The sequence below is a fragment of the Mobula hypostoma genome, chromosome 7, assembly GCF_963921235.1.
Source record: "Mobula hypostoma chromosome 7, sMobHyp1.1, whole genome shotgun sequence".
NCBI classification, from domain to species: domain Eukaryota; kingdom Metazoa; phylum Chordata; class Chondrichthyes; order Myliobatiformes; family Myliobatidae; genus Mobula; species Mobula hypostoma.
In genome coordinates this window covers 50822364-50838078 of record NC_086103.1, presented here as the reverse complement: position 1 = coordinate 50838078, position 15715 = coordinate 50822364, and the positions used below count along the sequence as shown (strand labels likewise).

Genomic DNA, 15715 nt, shown 5'->3' with positions numbered 1-15715 from the left:
TGCGGCCCATCAGTTCTCCCTCACATGTACCTCTGCATATCCTGCTTCACGTAACAATATCATCACAACCTCTATTTTTTCTTCTTTTTGTGGTTAAGTAGTTTCCTCTCACATGCAATATTAGTCTCTTCAACCACCCTGTGGCAAGAAACTCTACAAGTCCAAATAAATGAATTTATCTGAAATCCCAAATACCCCATTAGATTTATTATTGTTTACATTGTATTTACAACCCTTAGTTTTGGAACATAATAAAGTTGATAATAAAAAAAATCCAGTAAATAATTAGACAGCAATGATTTAAAGATAGTGGTTAAACATGAAATTTCACTGACTTGTACAATTTCAGAAAAGTTTTATTATTATAGTTCATGACATCATGTAACGTCTACCTTTGCCACAATAAGTTGACCATCCACAGCATACTTTATTCATAAAATAAACAATAAGATAAGGCTTCTGGAAGTTATGAAGAAGCATGGTTGGAACTCTTTAATTTGCGTTTGGTTAACAAGAAGATACACAATTCTTTAAGATTTGAATGGAAGTCTATGAGGTTTTTTCCACTGCTTTTTGATCACCTGTTAAACTGAAATACCAATGATGATGACAAAACATGCAAAGAGAAAATGTACAACATTTATTAACATTGGCTTCGTAAAGGTTGTGGATCACTGGTCTCACTGATCATTAATGTTTGTTCACTAATCATTAATGACTGTATACCTTGAGCATTTTGAAAACCAGCATTTGATGTTTCATCCCAAGTGTTTTCCTCTGGTATTGGGTATTCTGTTCTCTCCTGCTTCATACCATTTAGAATCATTGTAGATAACAAATGAGCATTCTCTTTACCATCCTCCAAATCATCTGGAATACAAATCATGTACACTCATAACTGAAATATCCAAAATAAATCAAAATATCAGTAGGCCAATGATATTTTTTACTCTACACAAAGTTACACACCTATCCTTTCAAGTATTTTGCATTACTACTAACCATGGGTTACATCAAATCACTTTGCACTTACACCAATGATCTCAGTAATTGCATTGCAGATGAATCTGCTGACTTGAGGGGAATGACCTGGTGAAGGGGATGGAAAGTAGGGGAGGTGTTTCGGTCATCATTGGGTGTCATGTGACCCTGCACGCACAAATTCAAGGGGCATTAGAAGCAGACACAAATAAAGCTAGTATCCAGAAACGCATGTACCCATTGTACCCCCCCACCCACCATAGTGATAAGTGTTAATGGCCAAGAAATTCATCAGATATTAAAAAAGAAACAAAGACAAATGTCACTTCTCTTTGCTATGGGCTTCATGCTTTTAGGCAGATTTTAAAACCAATTCAATTCATTCTTTCTTTGCTTTCTGTATGCATTTAATATTAAATACAACTGCTAATATTTCCCCTTCTCAGCACTTTCACTATTTGCCATTTTCATAATATTCATAGAAAATTTACAATATATAAATTGTAACGCACGTAAATGATTGAAAAAGGAAAGCTACACAGCCTAATCCCACTTTGCAGCACCCGGAGGTTACATCCAGGTATTGTTCAACCTTGGATCTACATTTCTTCTGTTTTTGAATTATTCTGTTAAAGGAAATACATCCTTCCTTCTTCCTCATTGATTAGGGAGATACTTTGCTGGTTCCTCTGTTAATTGAGGTACAGTGACTGATTTAAACACTGCACTGTTATCATCTATCACACTCAGCAGCTTTGCAGGTGGAAACACTTACACAAGATGAGAGACAGTCCTCCACTGTTTCAACTAAGGAAGGAAATGCCAAGAATTATAGATCAGATTGCAAACATCTATTGCGGGAAAATTGTTAGACTAATCATGGACTGAATGACTGTATACCTTGAGCATTTTGAAAACCAGTATTTGTTTGTACAAGTTAAATAACTACTGGCACACCCCTTACATTTCTTGCAGAGCTGACTAAAAGAGGTGGGGACATGTCTGGATGTTATTTTTGTGGACTTCCCAAAAGCATTTGGTAAATTGCTTCTGAGCAGTGTGTGAGCTAACACTCACGGAACTGAAGACAAATTATTGAGCCAGTGAGGAAATAAGCAGGAAACAGTGAGGATCCTGGGTATTGACTTCAAATCAGCAGGAAGCAATTACAGTCAACTCCTGATTAACCAGCAGTTAATTTAATAGCTTGTATGCTAAATGTAGGAGAATTCAAAGGCTCACCCTGTCTGAAAAAAAACCCACACTTTCAGGCTTTAAAAATCTGTCACTAGAAAAATCAAGCAAAGTTCAGGAACTGGAGATGGAATTCATTAATGGTAATTAGTGACTTCACCTTAAGCTTAGATTGATTCACAATATTTATGTAGTAGTACCATGCCTTCTTCTTGGACAATCTCTAAAAGTTAAGAATGATCTACTTTCATTTCCAAGGAATAGAAGATATCCATACACAATCTATTTAACTAGGGTGGCAGTTGCATACCATTTATCACAGAATTCTGACAGAGCAAGGACTTGGTCAAATGACTTGATTGGTCAAGTCCAATCTCTGCTGCACAGACTTAGCAAACACTTGTACGTGACTATGCACTTAGTCGTACTATAACTGTACATTCTCACAATGGGTTCCTAAGTAGACACACGCACACATGCACAAAAACTGGCCATGAATGCATACATTCGCACCCACACACTTTTCCCCAGCTCCAAAAACCTTCTCTCAGCACAATGACAGGTTGTGTCAACGCAATGTTATAGGTACAGGCATTGCTCTTTCCAACTTGCTGTGCAAGGTACATTTATCATCAAAGTATGTATACATTATGCAACGTTGAAATTTGTCTCCTTATAGGCAGCTACAAAACACAAAACCCAAAAGAACCCATTAAATGAAAGACCAACAACACCCAATGTGCAGAGAAAGAAAATAAATAAATTGTGCAAACAATATAAGTAAGCAAATGGCATTTAGAAGGAAAGTGAGTCCTCAGACATGAAACCCTGAGCAGCTGGAGCAGGCCCACAGCCTCAGTCTCAGTGCAGCTGAGAGCAGAGTAAGCATACCGTGCCTATGAAAAGTATTCACCCTCTTTGGAAGTTTTCACGTTTTATTGTTTTTCAAACACTGAATCACAGTGGATGTAACCTGGCTTTTTTTAATGCCGATCAACAGAAAAAGATTCTTTAGGTGTCCAAAAGATCTCCACTCTAAGTGATCTAAATTAATTACAAACATAAAACACAAAATAATTGATTGCATAAGTATTCGCCCCCTTCAAGTCAGTATTTAGTAGATGCACCTTTCTGCAATTACAGCCTTGAGTCCGTGTGGATAGGTCTCTATCAGCTTTGCACATCTGGACACTGCAATTTATCCCCATTCTTCTTTACAAAACAGCTCAAGCTCTGTCGTATTGCATGGGGATCATGAGTTACAGCCCTTTCAAGTCCAGCCAAAAATTCCCAATTGGATTGAGGTCTGGACTCTGACTTGGCCACTCCAGGACGTTAACTTTGTTGTTTTAAACCATTTCTGTGTAGCTTTGGCATTATACTTCGGGTCATTGTCTTGCTGGAAAACAAATCTTCTCCCAAGTCACAGTTCTCTTGCAGACTGCATCACCTTTTCCTTCAGGATTTCCCTGTATTTTGCTGCATTAATTTTACCCTCTACCTTAACAAGCCTTTCAGGGCCTGCTGTAGTGAAACATCACCATAGCATGAAGCAGCCACCACCATGATTCATGGTAGGGATGGTGTGCTTATGCCAAACATAGCATTTAGTCTGATAGCAAAAAGCTCAATTTTGATTTCATCAAACCATAAAACCTTCTTCCAGCTGATTTCAGAGTCTCCCACATGCCTTCTAGCAAACTCTAGCCAAAATTTCATGTGAGCTTTTTCTCAATAGTGGCTTTCTCTTTGCCACTGCCCGATAAAGCTGAGACTGGTAAAGCACCTGGGAAACAGTTGTTGTACGCATTGTCTGTCCCATTTCAGCCACTGGAGCTTGTAACTCCTCCAGAGTTGTCATAGGTCTCTTGGCGGCCTCCCTCACTAGTCCCCTTCTTGTACTGTCACTCTGGTTTTGAGAATGGCCTGCTCTGGGCAGACTTACAGCTCTGCCATATTCTTTCTATTTCTTGATGATTGACTTAACTGTACTCCAAGGTATATTCAGTGACTTGCAAATTTTCTTGTATCCATTTCCTGACTTGTGCTTTTCAATAACTCCTTTTGCAGAGTTGCTTGGAGTGTTTTTCTGTCTTCATGGTGTAGCTTTTGCCAGGATACTGACTCACCGGCAGTTGGATCTTCCAGATACAGGTGTATTTTTACTACAATCAATTGAAACACCTTGACTGTACACAGGTCTCTTAAAACAGATCTCCATTTAACTATGTGACCTCTAAAACCAATTGGCTACACCAGTGATAATTTGGTGTGTCATATTAAAGGGGGCTGAATACTCATGCCAAGGGTCTCCTACCTTTTTTGCACCGCAGACCGGCCGGGGGGGGGGGGCGGGTGTTAATCACGACCTGAATATAGGTGATAAGTCAACAATAAGTCACTTTTAAGTGGCTAATGCACTCAATTTCATTTCTAAAAGGGTTTATCTAACTAACTTAATATTAAACACACAACGCATATTTTCCTCGCATGAATATAGTGAGAAGTCAATTATAAGTCACTTATAAGTCAATAGCTTCATAACATTTTAAGTAACGTTTGGATATTAAACACACAGCGCATATTTTCCTCATATGAACATATAAAATCATTGCAACACACCAATATCGCTGAATCAGTGGGAGCCCTGGGCTTGTTTCCCTGCAACCACACGGTCCCATTGAGGGTGATGGGAGACAGCGATACTCGAAGGGGGTTCCTTATGTCCAGTCTATTCCGCAATTTAGTTTTCATTGCATTCATTGCAGAAAACCCCACTTCGCAGAGAACTGATGTTGGAAATGGAAGCAACAATTTCAGTGCTTTCGTGGCTATCACAGGATATTCAACCTTGACTTTGATCCAGAATGCCGGCAGAGATGTTATGTCAAACATACTTTTCAGCCCACCGTCATTTGCAAGCTTGAGAAGTTGATCTTCTTCCCACGCTGACATGGATGATTCACCGGGGACATTCACAAATGGGTCATGGACCCATTCCTTTGCACGTCTTGGGTCATTTGCGGTTGAGAAGTAACGCTCAAATTCTGTCAACAGTGAAGATAGGTGATCGCACACCAGCTGTGAGAAGGACGGTGCAGCCTCAGTTTATCCCAAAATCCCAGCTAATGTTGGGAACATGTCATATATGCCCCTAGCCACTTGCCGTCCCCACAGTTCCAGTTTGGCTTTGAAATCAGTCACTTTATCTGCCAACTTGAAAACAGTTGTCATTCTCCCCTGAAGTGACAAATTGAGTTCATTGAGCAGGTTGAAGATGTCACACAGATAAGCGAGTTTTGCTATCCACTCCTCGTCACTGAAGTGTGCTGCCAGTGGTGACTTTTTCCCTGAAAGAAATCTCTGTAGCTGCTCTCTTAACTCTAAAAACTTGGCCAGGGCTCTCCCGCTTGATAGCCACCTGACTTCAGTGTGTAAGAGAAGGCATTTGTGCTCTGCATCCATTTCCTCGCAAAGCTGCTCATACAGACATAAGGGCTTATGCTTTGATGTGATTGATAACTTCAACAACGTCACTCAATACACTGTTAAGATCAGGTGACATTTTTCGGCTAGCCAGCATTTCCCTGTGTGTGACACAGTGTGTAGACTGGCATTCAGGAGCAACCTCTTTGACTCGGGTAGTGAAACCAGACAGCTGTCCAGTCATAGCTGCAGCCCGTCTGTGCATATTCGAACAGAGAATGACCAGTCCAGTTTGCCTGACATGTAGTCATTCAAAGACTTGAATAGTTCTGCCCCAGTTGTGTTAGTTGGCAGCGGCAGTGCACACAACATATCATCTTGAAATATATATCGCACATAAACCAGCAGTACTGCCTTGTTGTCGACATCGGTGGACTCGTTGACCTGGATAGCATACCATGGTGACTCGTTAAGCCGTTCCAACAGTTGTGCTTTGATGTCCTCCACTACGTCATCGATTCTCCTTGAATCTGTGGTAGCTGAAAGAGAAACCTGTGCCATCTTGTTAGCTGCAGCTTCTCCCAACAGTTCAAGGCACAGGTCCTTGACAGCAGGCAGAATCAATTCTTCACCAACAGTGAAAGGCTTCTTAGCCTTAGCAATACGGCTAGCCACTGCAGTTTGCTCACGTTTTTTCCACTCAAGAAACTCAATGGGTTTGTCTTTAAGTGCAGGGTGCTTGGACTCAAGGTGCTGAAGCAGTTTCGAGGGCTTCATTGCCTCATTAGACAGCTTGTCTCCACATATCACACACAGGGGGCTTGGAGTGTGCGAGTCACCGATCGCAATAAAGCCATATTTTATGTACGACTCGTCGTATTTTCTGTTGAAGGAAGCTTTCTCTTTTTTTGCAGTCTCGGCCTCAGCTGTCTCTGCGATATCATCTTCATTAGGCCTTTTATGTCCCCTACCACCTCTTCCAAAGAAACTCTCAAACGATGTTTGTTTTTTACTCATCGAGTAGTTGTAGGCTAATGACCGACTGATAACCTCGTGTGCATAATGACCTCGCGTGAGTTCAAGTTCAACAGTGGGCATGACAGGGAATGAGGAAAGGTGCAGCTGACTCATATCGTTTCATATCGCCAAATCATAACATTCCCTTGCGGCCCAGTAGCACATGCTTTGCGGCCCAGAACCGGTCCACAGTCTGGTGGTTGGGGACCACTGACTTCATGCAATCAATTATCTTGTGGTTTATATTTGTAATTAATTTAGATCACTAGGGAGAGGTCTGTTTCCACTATGACACAAAAGAGACTGTTTCCGTTGATCAGTGTCAAAAAGCTAAATGAAATCCATTGTGATTCAGTGTTGTAAAACAATAAAACATGAAAACTTCCAAGGGAAGGGGGTGGTGGTGATTACTTTTTATAGCTGCTGAGTATAGAATCAGAGTCCCTTCATCAGGACTGGAAAGAAAGGGGGGAAAGAAGCCAGAATCAGAAGGTGGGGGAAAAGGGAAAGAGTACAAGATCAAAGCAGACAAGCAAAGCCAGGTGGATGGGGTGAGAAACTGGGAGGTGATAGGTGAGAAAAATGAAGGGCTGAAGAAGGAGGAGTCTGATAGAAGGGGAGAGTGGACCATGGGAGAAAGGGAGAAAGGATGGCTATCAGGGGGAGGTGATAGACAGGGAAGGAGAACAGAAGAGGTAAGAATGGAGCCAGAGTGGGGAATGGAGGAAGAGGGAAGAGGGAAAAGGAAAGAGGGAAAGTGGTGGTAAAAACTACCAGAAGTTAGAGAAACTGATGTTCACGCGTCACTTTGGAGGATATATGGTGTTGCTCCTCTGACCTGAGGGTGGTCTCATCTTGGTAATAAGGAATGCTATAAACTGACATGTCAGAAAGGGAGTAAGGATTGGAATTAAGATAGTTCATCAGTGCGAAATTTTGCTTGTTCCATATGGAGCAAAGGTGCTTGACAAAGCAGTTCCCCAGTCTAAGTCGGGTCTCACCAGTGTTGAGGAGGCTGCATTGGGAGAACTCAATACAGCAGATAGCCCCAGTGGATTCACAGGTGAAGTGTTGCCTCATCAGGAATGACTCTTTGGAGCCGCGAATGGAGATAAGGGAAGAAGTGAATGGGCAGGTACAGCACTTCTTCTGCTTTATAAAATCAACGAGTCTATGAGTGACAATTCTGTATCTTAATTTGATGCCTTTGTTGATACCAGTTGGTCTCTTCATATTTTTATTCTTTTTAAAATAAAAGCAATTATCATATACAGTATCTGCAAACCTGGCCACAAAGTCATCTATTTTATCATCCAGATCACTAACAAATAAGATAAAAAAGTAGCAAAACCAAGCCAACTCCTGAAGAACTCCACTAGTCACCAGCAGCTAACAAGAAAGAGGCCCTCTTTGCATTCTATCAGTCAGCCAATCTTCTATCCATGTTCGTATCTTCCCTGTAATAACATGGGCTCCATTCTTGCTTAGCAGCTTCATGTGCAGCACCTTGTCAAAAGCATTCTGAAAATCCAAATAAACAACAGCCATTTGCTTTCCTTTGTCTATCCTGCGTGATATTTCCTCAAAGAATTCCAATGAATTCTGAGTCATAACACTACAGCATTGAAACAGGGCCTACTGTCCCATCTAGTCTGTGCTGGAACAGTAATCTGCTGTGTCCCATCGACTTGCACCTGGACCACAGCCCTCCATACCCTCCTATCCATGTACCTGTCCAAATCTTTCTTCAATGTTGAATTTGAACCCACGTCCACCACTTGCACCAGCAGCTCATTCCACACTCTCACCACCCTCTGAGTGAAGAGGTTCCCCCTCATGTTCCTCTTAATCATTTCACCCTTCACACTTAACCCATGCCTTCTCATTCTAGTCTTACAGAACCGCAGTGGAAAAAGCCTGCTTGCATTTACCCTATCTGTACTCCTCATAATTTTGTATCCATCTATCAAATCTCCCCTCAATTTTCTACATTCTAGGGAATAAAGTCCTAACTTATTCAATCTTTCCTTATCACTCAGGTCCTCAAGTCCCGGCAACATCCTTATAAATATTCTCTGCACTCCTTCAATATTATTTACATTTTTCCTTAGTTAGGTGACCAAAACTGCTCATAATATTCCAAATTAGGCTTCACCAATACCTTATACAATTTCAACATAACGTTCCAACTCGTATACTTAATAGTATGATTTATGAAGGCCAATATGCCAAAAGCTTTCTCTATGACTCTATCTACCTGTGATACCGCTTTCAATGAATTATGGATTTGCATTCCCAGATCCCTCTATACTACCACACTCCTCAGTGCCCTACCACTCACCATGTAAGTCCTAACCAGTTTGGTCCTCCCAACGTGCAACACCTCACACTTGTCTGCATTAAATTCCATCTGCCATTTTCAGCCTATTTTTCCAGCTGGTCCAGATTCTGCTGCATCTTTGATAGTCTTCCTCGCTGTCCACTATACCACCAAATTCGGTGTCATCCGCAAAATTGCTGATCTACTTTACTACATTATAATCCATATCAGTGATATAGATGACAAACAACAACTGACCCAGCACCAATCACAGGTCTCAAGTCAGAGAGACAACCATCCACTACCACTCTCTGGCTTCTTCCACTAAGCTAATGTCTAATAAATTTACTACCTCATATTGAATGTAAAGCAACAGAACCTTCTTGACCAACATCCTTGCCAAAGGCCTTGCTAAATTCTATGTCAACAACAACCACTGCCTTGCCTTCATCAACTCTCCTGGTAATTTCCTCTATAAGATTAGTTAGACATGACCAACTATGCACAAAGCCACGTTGAATACCCTAATCAGTCCCTGTCTATCCAATTACTTATATATCTGGACCCTTAGAATACCTTCCAATAACTGGGTCAGGTTCAGAGGTTTATAATTTAATGGCTTACTCTTAAACAATAGAACCAGAATCAGAATCAGATTTAATATTATAAGAAAATAAGACAATAAAAAATAGGAGCAGAATTAGGCCATTTAGCCCATCAAGTCTGCTCTGCCATTCCATCATGTGTGATCGTTTTCTTTTACACTCCTCAGCCCCACTCCCTGGCCTTCTCCCTGTAACCTTTGATGCCATGGCCAATCTAGACCCTATCAATCTCCGCCTTAAATATGCCCAACAACTTGGCCTCCACAGCTGTATGTGGCAACAAATTCCACAAATTCACCATCCTCAAGCGAATGAAATTTCTCTGCATTTCTATTTTAAATGGATGCCCCCTCTATCCTGAGGCTGTGCCCTCTTGGCCTAGACTGCCCCACCATGGGAAACATCTTTTCCACATCTACTTCATCTAGGCCTTTCAACATTTGAAAGGTTTCAATGAGATCCCCCACATCCTTCTAAACTCCAGCGAGTGTAGACACAGAGCCATCAAACGTTCCTCATATGATAACCCTTTCATTCCCAGAATCATCCTTGTGAACCTCCTCAGAACCCTCTCCAATTCCAGCACATCTTTTCTTAGATAAGGAGCCCAAAACTGTTCATAATACTCAAGGTGTGGCCTCAACAGTGCCTTACAAAGCCCCAGTCTCACATCACTGCTCTTAAATTCTAGACCTCTTGAAATGAATGCTAACATTGCATTTGCCTTCCTCACCACCGACTCAACCTGCAAGTTAACTTTTAGGGTGTTCTGCACAAGGACTCCCAAGTCCCTTTGCATCTCAAAGTTTTGGATTTTCTCCCTATTTAGAAAATAGTCTGCACACTTATGTCTTCTACCGAAGTGCATGACCATGCATTTTCCTACATTGTATTTCATTTGCCACTTCCTTGCCATTCTCCTAATCTGTCTACGTCCTTCTGCAGCCTTCCTGTTTCCTTAACACTACCTGCCCCTCCACCAACCTTTGTAATATCTGCTAACTTGGCAACAACATTGATAGACAACATAAAAAGAATTGGTCCCAAGACTAACCCCTGCAGAACACCATTTGTCATTGACAGCCAATCAGAAAAGGATCCTTGTATTCCCACTCACTGCCTCCTACCAATCGGCCAATGCTCTAACCCAGTGGTCCCCAACCACCGGGCCGCAAAGCATGTGCTACCGGACCGTGAGGAAACGATATGAGTCAGCTGCACCTTTCCTCATTCCCTGTCACACACTGTTGAACTTGAACATAGGGTTGTCAACTGTCCCGTATTTGCCAGGACATCCCGTATATTGGGCTAAATTGGTTTGTCCCATATTTCCCCCGCTAAGGTAGAGCGTTCCTATGAAACCTTTCGTGCCGAAATGGCGTGAAGCGAAGAAGCAATTACCATTAATTTATATGGGAAAAATTTTGAGCGTTCCCAGATCCAAAATTTAACCTACCAAATCATACCAAATAACACATAAAACAGAAAATAAATAACACTAACATATAGTAAAAGCAGGAATGATATGATAAATACACAGCCTATATAAAATAGAAATAATGTACATATAGTTGGGAAGATGAAGGCAAAACCAATTTGTGGGAAAACATCGGCACGTACGGGCATGCGCACATCACGCATGTGCACACAGGTGCCCGTGCAAGGCTTCATGGTCATGCTAGTCTTTCCTGGTGTAAAGTGTCCCAGGATTTGACTGCTACTTTTGTCCCTTATTTGGGAGTGAGAAAGTTGGCAACCCTAACTGTAAAAGACATGTTGAGGTGAGTTTAACCCTACTTCAACACCCACCCCCACCCCAGTCCGCAAGAATATTGTCAATATCAAATCGGTCCGCGGTGCAAAAAAGGTTGGGGATCCCTGCTCTAACCATGCTAGCAGCTTTCCTGTAATACAATGGGCTCTTAACTTGGTAAGCAGCCGTATGCATGGTACCTTGTCAAAGGCCTTCTGAAAATTCAAATATACAACATCCACTCCATCCCCTTTATCTACCCTATTTGTAATCTCCTCAAAGAATTCCAACAGGTTCGTCAGGCTAGATCTTCCCTTAAGGAGTTTTACTGTCCTATCTTGTCCTGTGTCACCAAGTACTCAATAACCTCTTCCTTAACAATTGACTCCAACTTACTGGTCTATAATTTCCTTTCCGCTGCCTCCCTCCTTTCTTAAGGAGTGGAGTGAAATTTGCAATTTTCCAGAGCTCTGGAACCATGCCAAAGTCCAATGATTCTTGAAAAATCATTACTAATGCCTCCATAATTTCTACCACTACCTCTTTCAGAACTTTAGGGTGCAGTTCATCTGGTCAGGGTGACTTATGCTCCCTTAGGTCTTTCAGCTTTTTGAGCACCTTCTCCCTCGTAAAAGTAACTCCACTCACTTCTCTATCCTCACACCCTTCAACACCTGCACACTGCTAGTGTATTCCACAGTGAAGATTGATGCAAAATACTCATTCAGTTCATTTGCCATCTCCTTGTCCCCCATTATTATTTCTCCGGCCTCATTTTCTAGTGGTCCTATAACCACTCTCATCTCTCTTTTCTTTTTGATCTACTTTAAAAAGCTTTTTCTATTCAGTTTGATATTATTTGCTAGCTTGCTTTCATATTTCATCATTTCCTTCCTAATGATTCTTTTAGTTGCTCTCTGTAGGTTTTCAAAAGTTTCCCAATCCTCTAACTTCTCGCTAATTTTTGCTTTGTTGTATGCCCTCTCTTTTGCTTTTACATTAGCTTTGACTTCCTTTGTCAGCCACACTTGTACTATTTTGCTATTTGAGTATTTCTTTGTTTTTCGAACACATCTACAGTATCCTGCACCTTCCTCATGTTTCCCAGAAATGGAAGCTGTTGCTGCTCTGCTGTCACCCCTGCCAGCACCTCCTTCCAATTTACTTTGGCCAACTACTCTCTCATAACACTGTAATTTCCTTTACTCCACTGAAATACTACTATGTCAGACTTTACTTCCTCCCTATCAAATTACAAATTAAACTCAATCAAATTAAATTCACTGCCTCCTATGACAAGCATATGTTATGAAATTTGTTGTTATATAGCAATAGTTCATTTCAGTAAGTATATACAATGCTTATAAAAAGAATTCACCTCCTTTTCACTTGAACACAAATGTCTTTTTCTGTTGATCAGTGTCAAAAGAAAGCAAATTAAATCCACTCTGATTCAATGTTGTAAAACAATAAAACATGAAAAATTCTAAGGGGAGTGAATACTTTTTATAAGCACTATGTGTGTATATGTGTATATATATTTATAAAGTTAAATCAATTAAGTAGTGCAAAAAGAAAAATAAGTATTCAGGTAGTGTTCATGGGTTCAATGGATTGCCTAGAGTGAGAGAGAATATGTCTTGACAATCAATCCCTCAGCCTCCCGAATGATCTGGAGTTCATCCAGTTCCAGCTTCAGCTCCTTAACACGGTCTGTTAGAAGCTGCAGGTGGATGCACTGCTTGCAGGTGTAATTGGCAGGGATACTAGAGATCTCCCTGCCTTCCCACATCCAGCAAGAGGAGCATTCCACTATCGTGCCTGCCAACCCTACTGCTCTAAATGAGCAATAAGAAAGAATAAATAATGAAAAGAATCTAACCATGGCCTACATCTTTTCTCACTAAAGCCTCAATGAGCCAAATCTTCAATTGTCCATCCTAACATTGGCGCACTCACACAATGGCCATTTCCAGAATAGCTGCTCCTCTAACTTTTTATTAGGTCTTGTCAAGTGTCTAATCATGCACAGTTCAATGCCTCTTTGGCACACAAAATCTCAGCCAAGATCTTCCCTTAAGAAACCATGCTGACCTCCACCTATTTTATCATGTGCTTCCAAGCATCCCAACACCTTATCCTTAATAATGGACTCTAAAATCTAGCAAACTAATAAAGTCAGGCGAACTGGCCTATCATTTACAGGTGTCCCCCGCTTTTCGAATGTTCGCTTTACGAAACCTCACTGTTACGAAAGACCTACATTAGCACCCTGTTTTCGTTAATGGAAGGTGTTTTCACTGTTACGAAAAAAGCAGCGCGCAAAAAAAATCAGCATGCGATAAAAGGCAGCACACGCCCCGAGCAGCCGCTTTCCCCCCGGATTCGGAACTGCATTCTCGCCAGCATTGCTTAAACATGTGTCTGTGAGCAGCTGTTTGCAAGATGAGTTCTATGGTATCGGAAAAGCCTGAAAGAGCTCGTAAGGGTGTTACACTTAGCATAAAACTAGACATAGTTAAGCATTTTAATCGTGGTGAACGAAGTAAGGACTAAGTGAGTTTGGCTTGTGGAAGTTGACGAAGATGATGTTGAAGAGGTTTTGGCATCCCATGACCAAGAACTGATAGATGAAGAACTGATGCAGTTGGAAGAGGAAAGGTTAACAATCGAAACCGAATGAGTAATGATAAAGCACGACTTTAATTTTGAAAGGGTACGTCGGTTTAGGGGATATTTGCAAGATGGTTTCAGTCCTTACAAAGAAATGTATGATCTAAAAATATGCGAGGCTCAGCAGTCAAGCAAGCCTTCCACATCAGTCACAGCAGATGATGAACCTCGACCTTCGACATCGAGGCGGGCAGTCATAGGAGAAGATGAGCTGCCTGCTCTAATGGAAACAGATGACAAGATGACACCCCAGTGTCCCACCACCCCAACACACAGGCCGCGGACAGATACCGATTCGCGGAGAATGTATCAGTAGCCAGGAGGCACACTGCACATCTTTAAGAAAAAAGCCGAAATAAACATGCTAATTAATTAGGTGCCGCCCGACACGTAATTGTCAGCCCAGATCAGAGGCGACGCAATCGACAACTGATCTGGGCTGACAATTACGTGCCAGGCGGCACCTAATTAATTAGCATGTTTATTTCGGCTTTTTTCTTAAAGATGTGCTGGATGCGTCCCGGCTACCGCTGTACTGCTTCGCGGCAATGTATCGCTCGGCGGCCTGGAGGGTGGGGGTCACTGCACCACCCAAACTCCGACAAGTCTAACACAGTATCATCAGTGTGCTCCGCGCTTTCCCAATTCTGGTAAGTGATACTACACTGTACATACATTATTTCTACTTTCTATTGGCTGTGTATTTTTACATGTTATTTGGTATGATTTGGCAGCTTCATAGCTTAAAGGTTACTGGAGAGCACTTGCGCCGTGTTTTTGCCAACGGCGCTTGCGTGAGACTTTCGCTACGGAGAACAGTTCAGGCAATGATTGTGGAAAAGTATTACTACTTTATATAAACTGTGTATTTATCATATCATTCCTGCTTTTACTATATGTTACTGTTATTTTAGGTTTTATGTGTTATTTGGCATGATTTGGTAGGGTATTTTTGGTTCTGTGAACACTCATAAAATTTTCCCATATAAATAAATGGTAATTGCTTCTTTGCTTTACGACATTCCGGCTTACGAACCGTTTCATAGGAACGCTCTACCTTCGGATGGCGGCGGAAACCTGTATAGCCTTTTGTCTCTTAATTTTTATCTCCTTTCTTAAATAGTGGAGTGACATTCGTGATATTTCAGCCCGTTGACACCATTCCATATTCCAATGATTCGTGAGAGTTAACTACAAATGCCCCCACAAACTCTTCAGCCACCTCTTTCAGAACCGGGTTGTGGGGGGAGAGGGTGGTTGGTTATCTGTCCATCTTCAGACCTTTCAGCTTTCCAAACACATTCTCCTTAGTAATAGTGCTCCACTCATTTCTGCCTCCTCATAGTGGAATTTCTGGCATGCTGCTGGTATCATCCACAGTGAAGACTAACACAAAAAAGTTATTCAATTCAACCGCCATTTCATTGTTCCTAATTACTATTTCTCCAGCATCATTTTCCAATGGTTTGATGTCCATTCTTATCCCTCTTGTACTCTTTACTTACCTTATCAACTAATTTATCTTTATATTTCATATTTCATATATTTTATGCTCTCTCTTTTGCTTTTATGTTATCCTTGACTTCCCATATCAGCCACAGCTCCCTCTCCTCCCTTCATCCTCTTTGGGATGAAGTGATCCTGCATCTTCAGAGTTACTCCCAGAAACTCCTGCCATTGCTGCTCTACCATAATCCCCACTAATGTTCCCTTCCAATCAGTTTTGGACAGCTCCTCTTTCATGCA

The 15715-nt window shown here is 41.4% G+C and overlaps 1 protein-coding gene across 1 annotated transcript in view; it reads right to left on the bottom strand.

Annotated features, from left to right (window-relative positions):
• Positions 1 to 215: 215 nt before the first annotated feature.
• The window catches only part of sting1 (stimulator of interferon response cGAMP interactor 1), a 36571-nt gene continuing 21071 nt past the window's right edge, over positions 216 to 15715 (bottom strand). The window contains exon 7 of the mRNA XM_063052710.1: positions 216 to 870. Within this exon, the coding sequence (XP_062908780.1) occupies positions 644 to 870 (227 nt within the window). The 3' untranslated portion in view covers positions 216 to 643. The remainder of the gene's footprint in view (positions 871 to 15715) is intronic.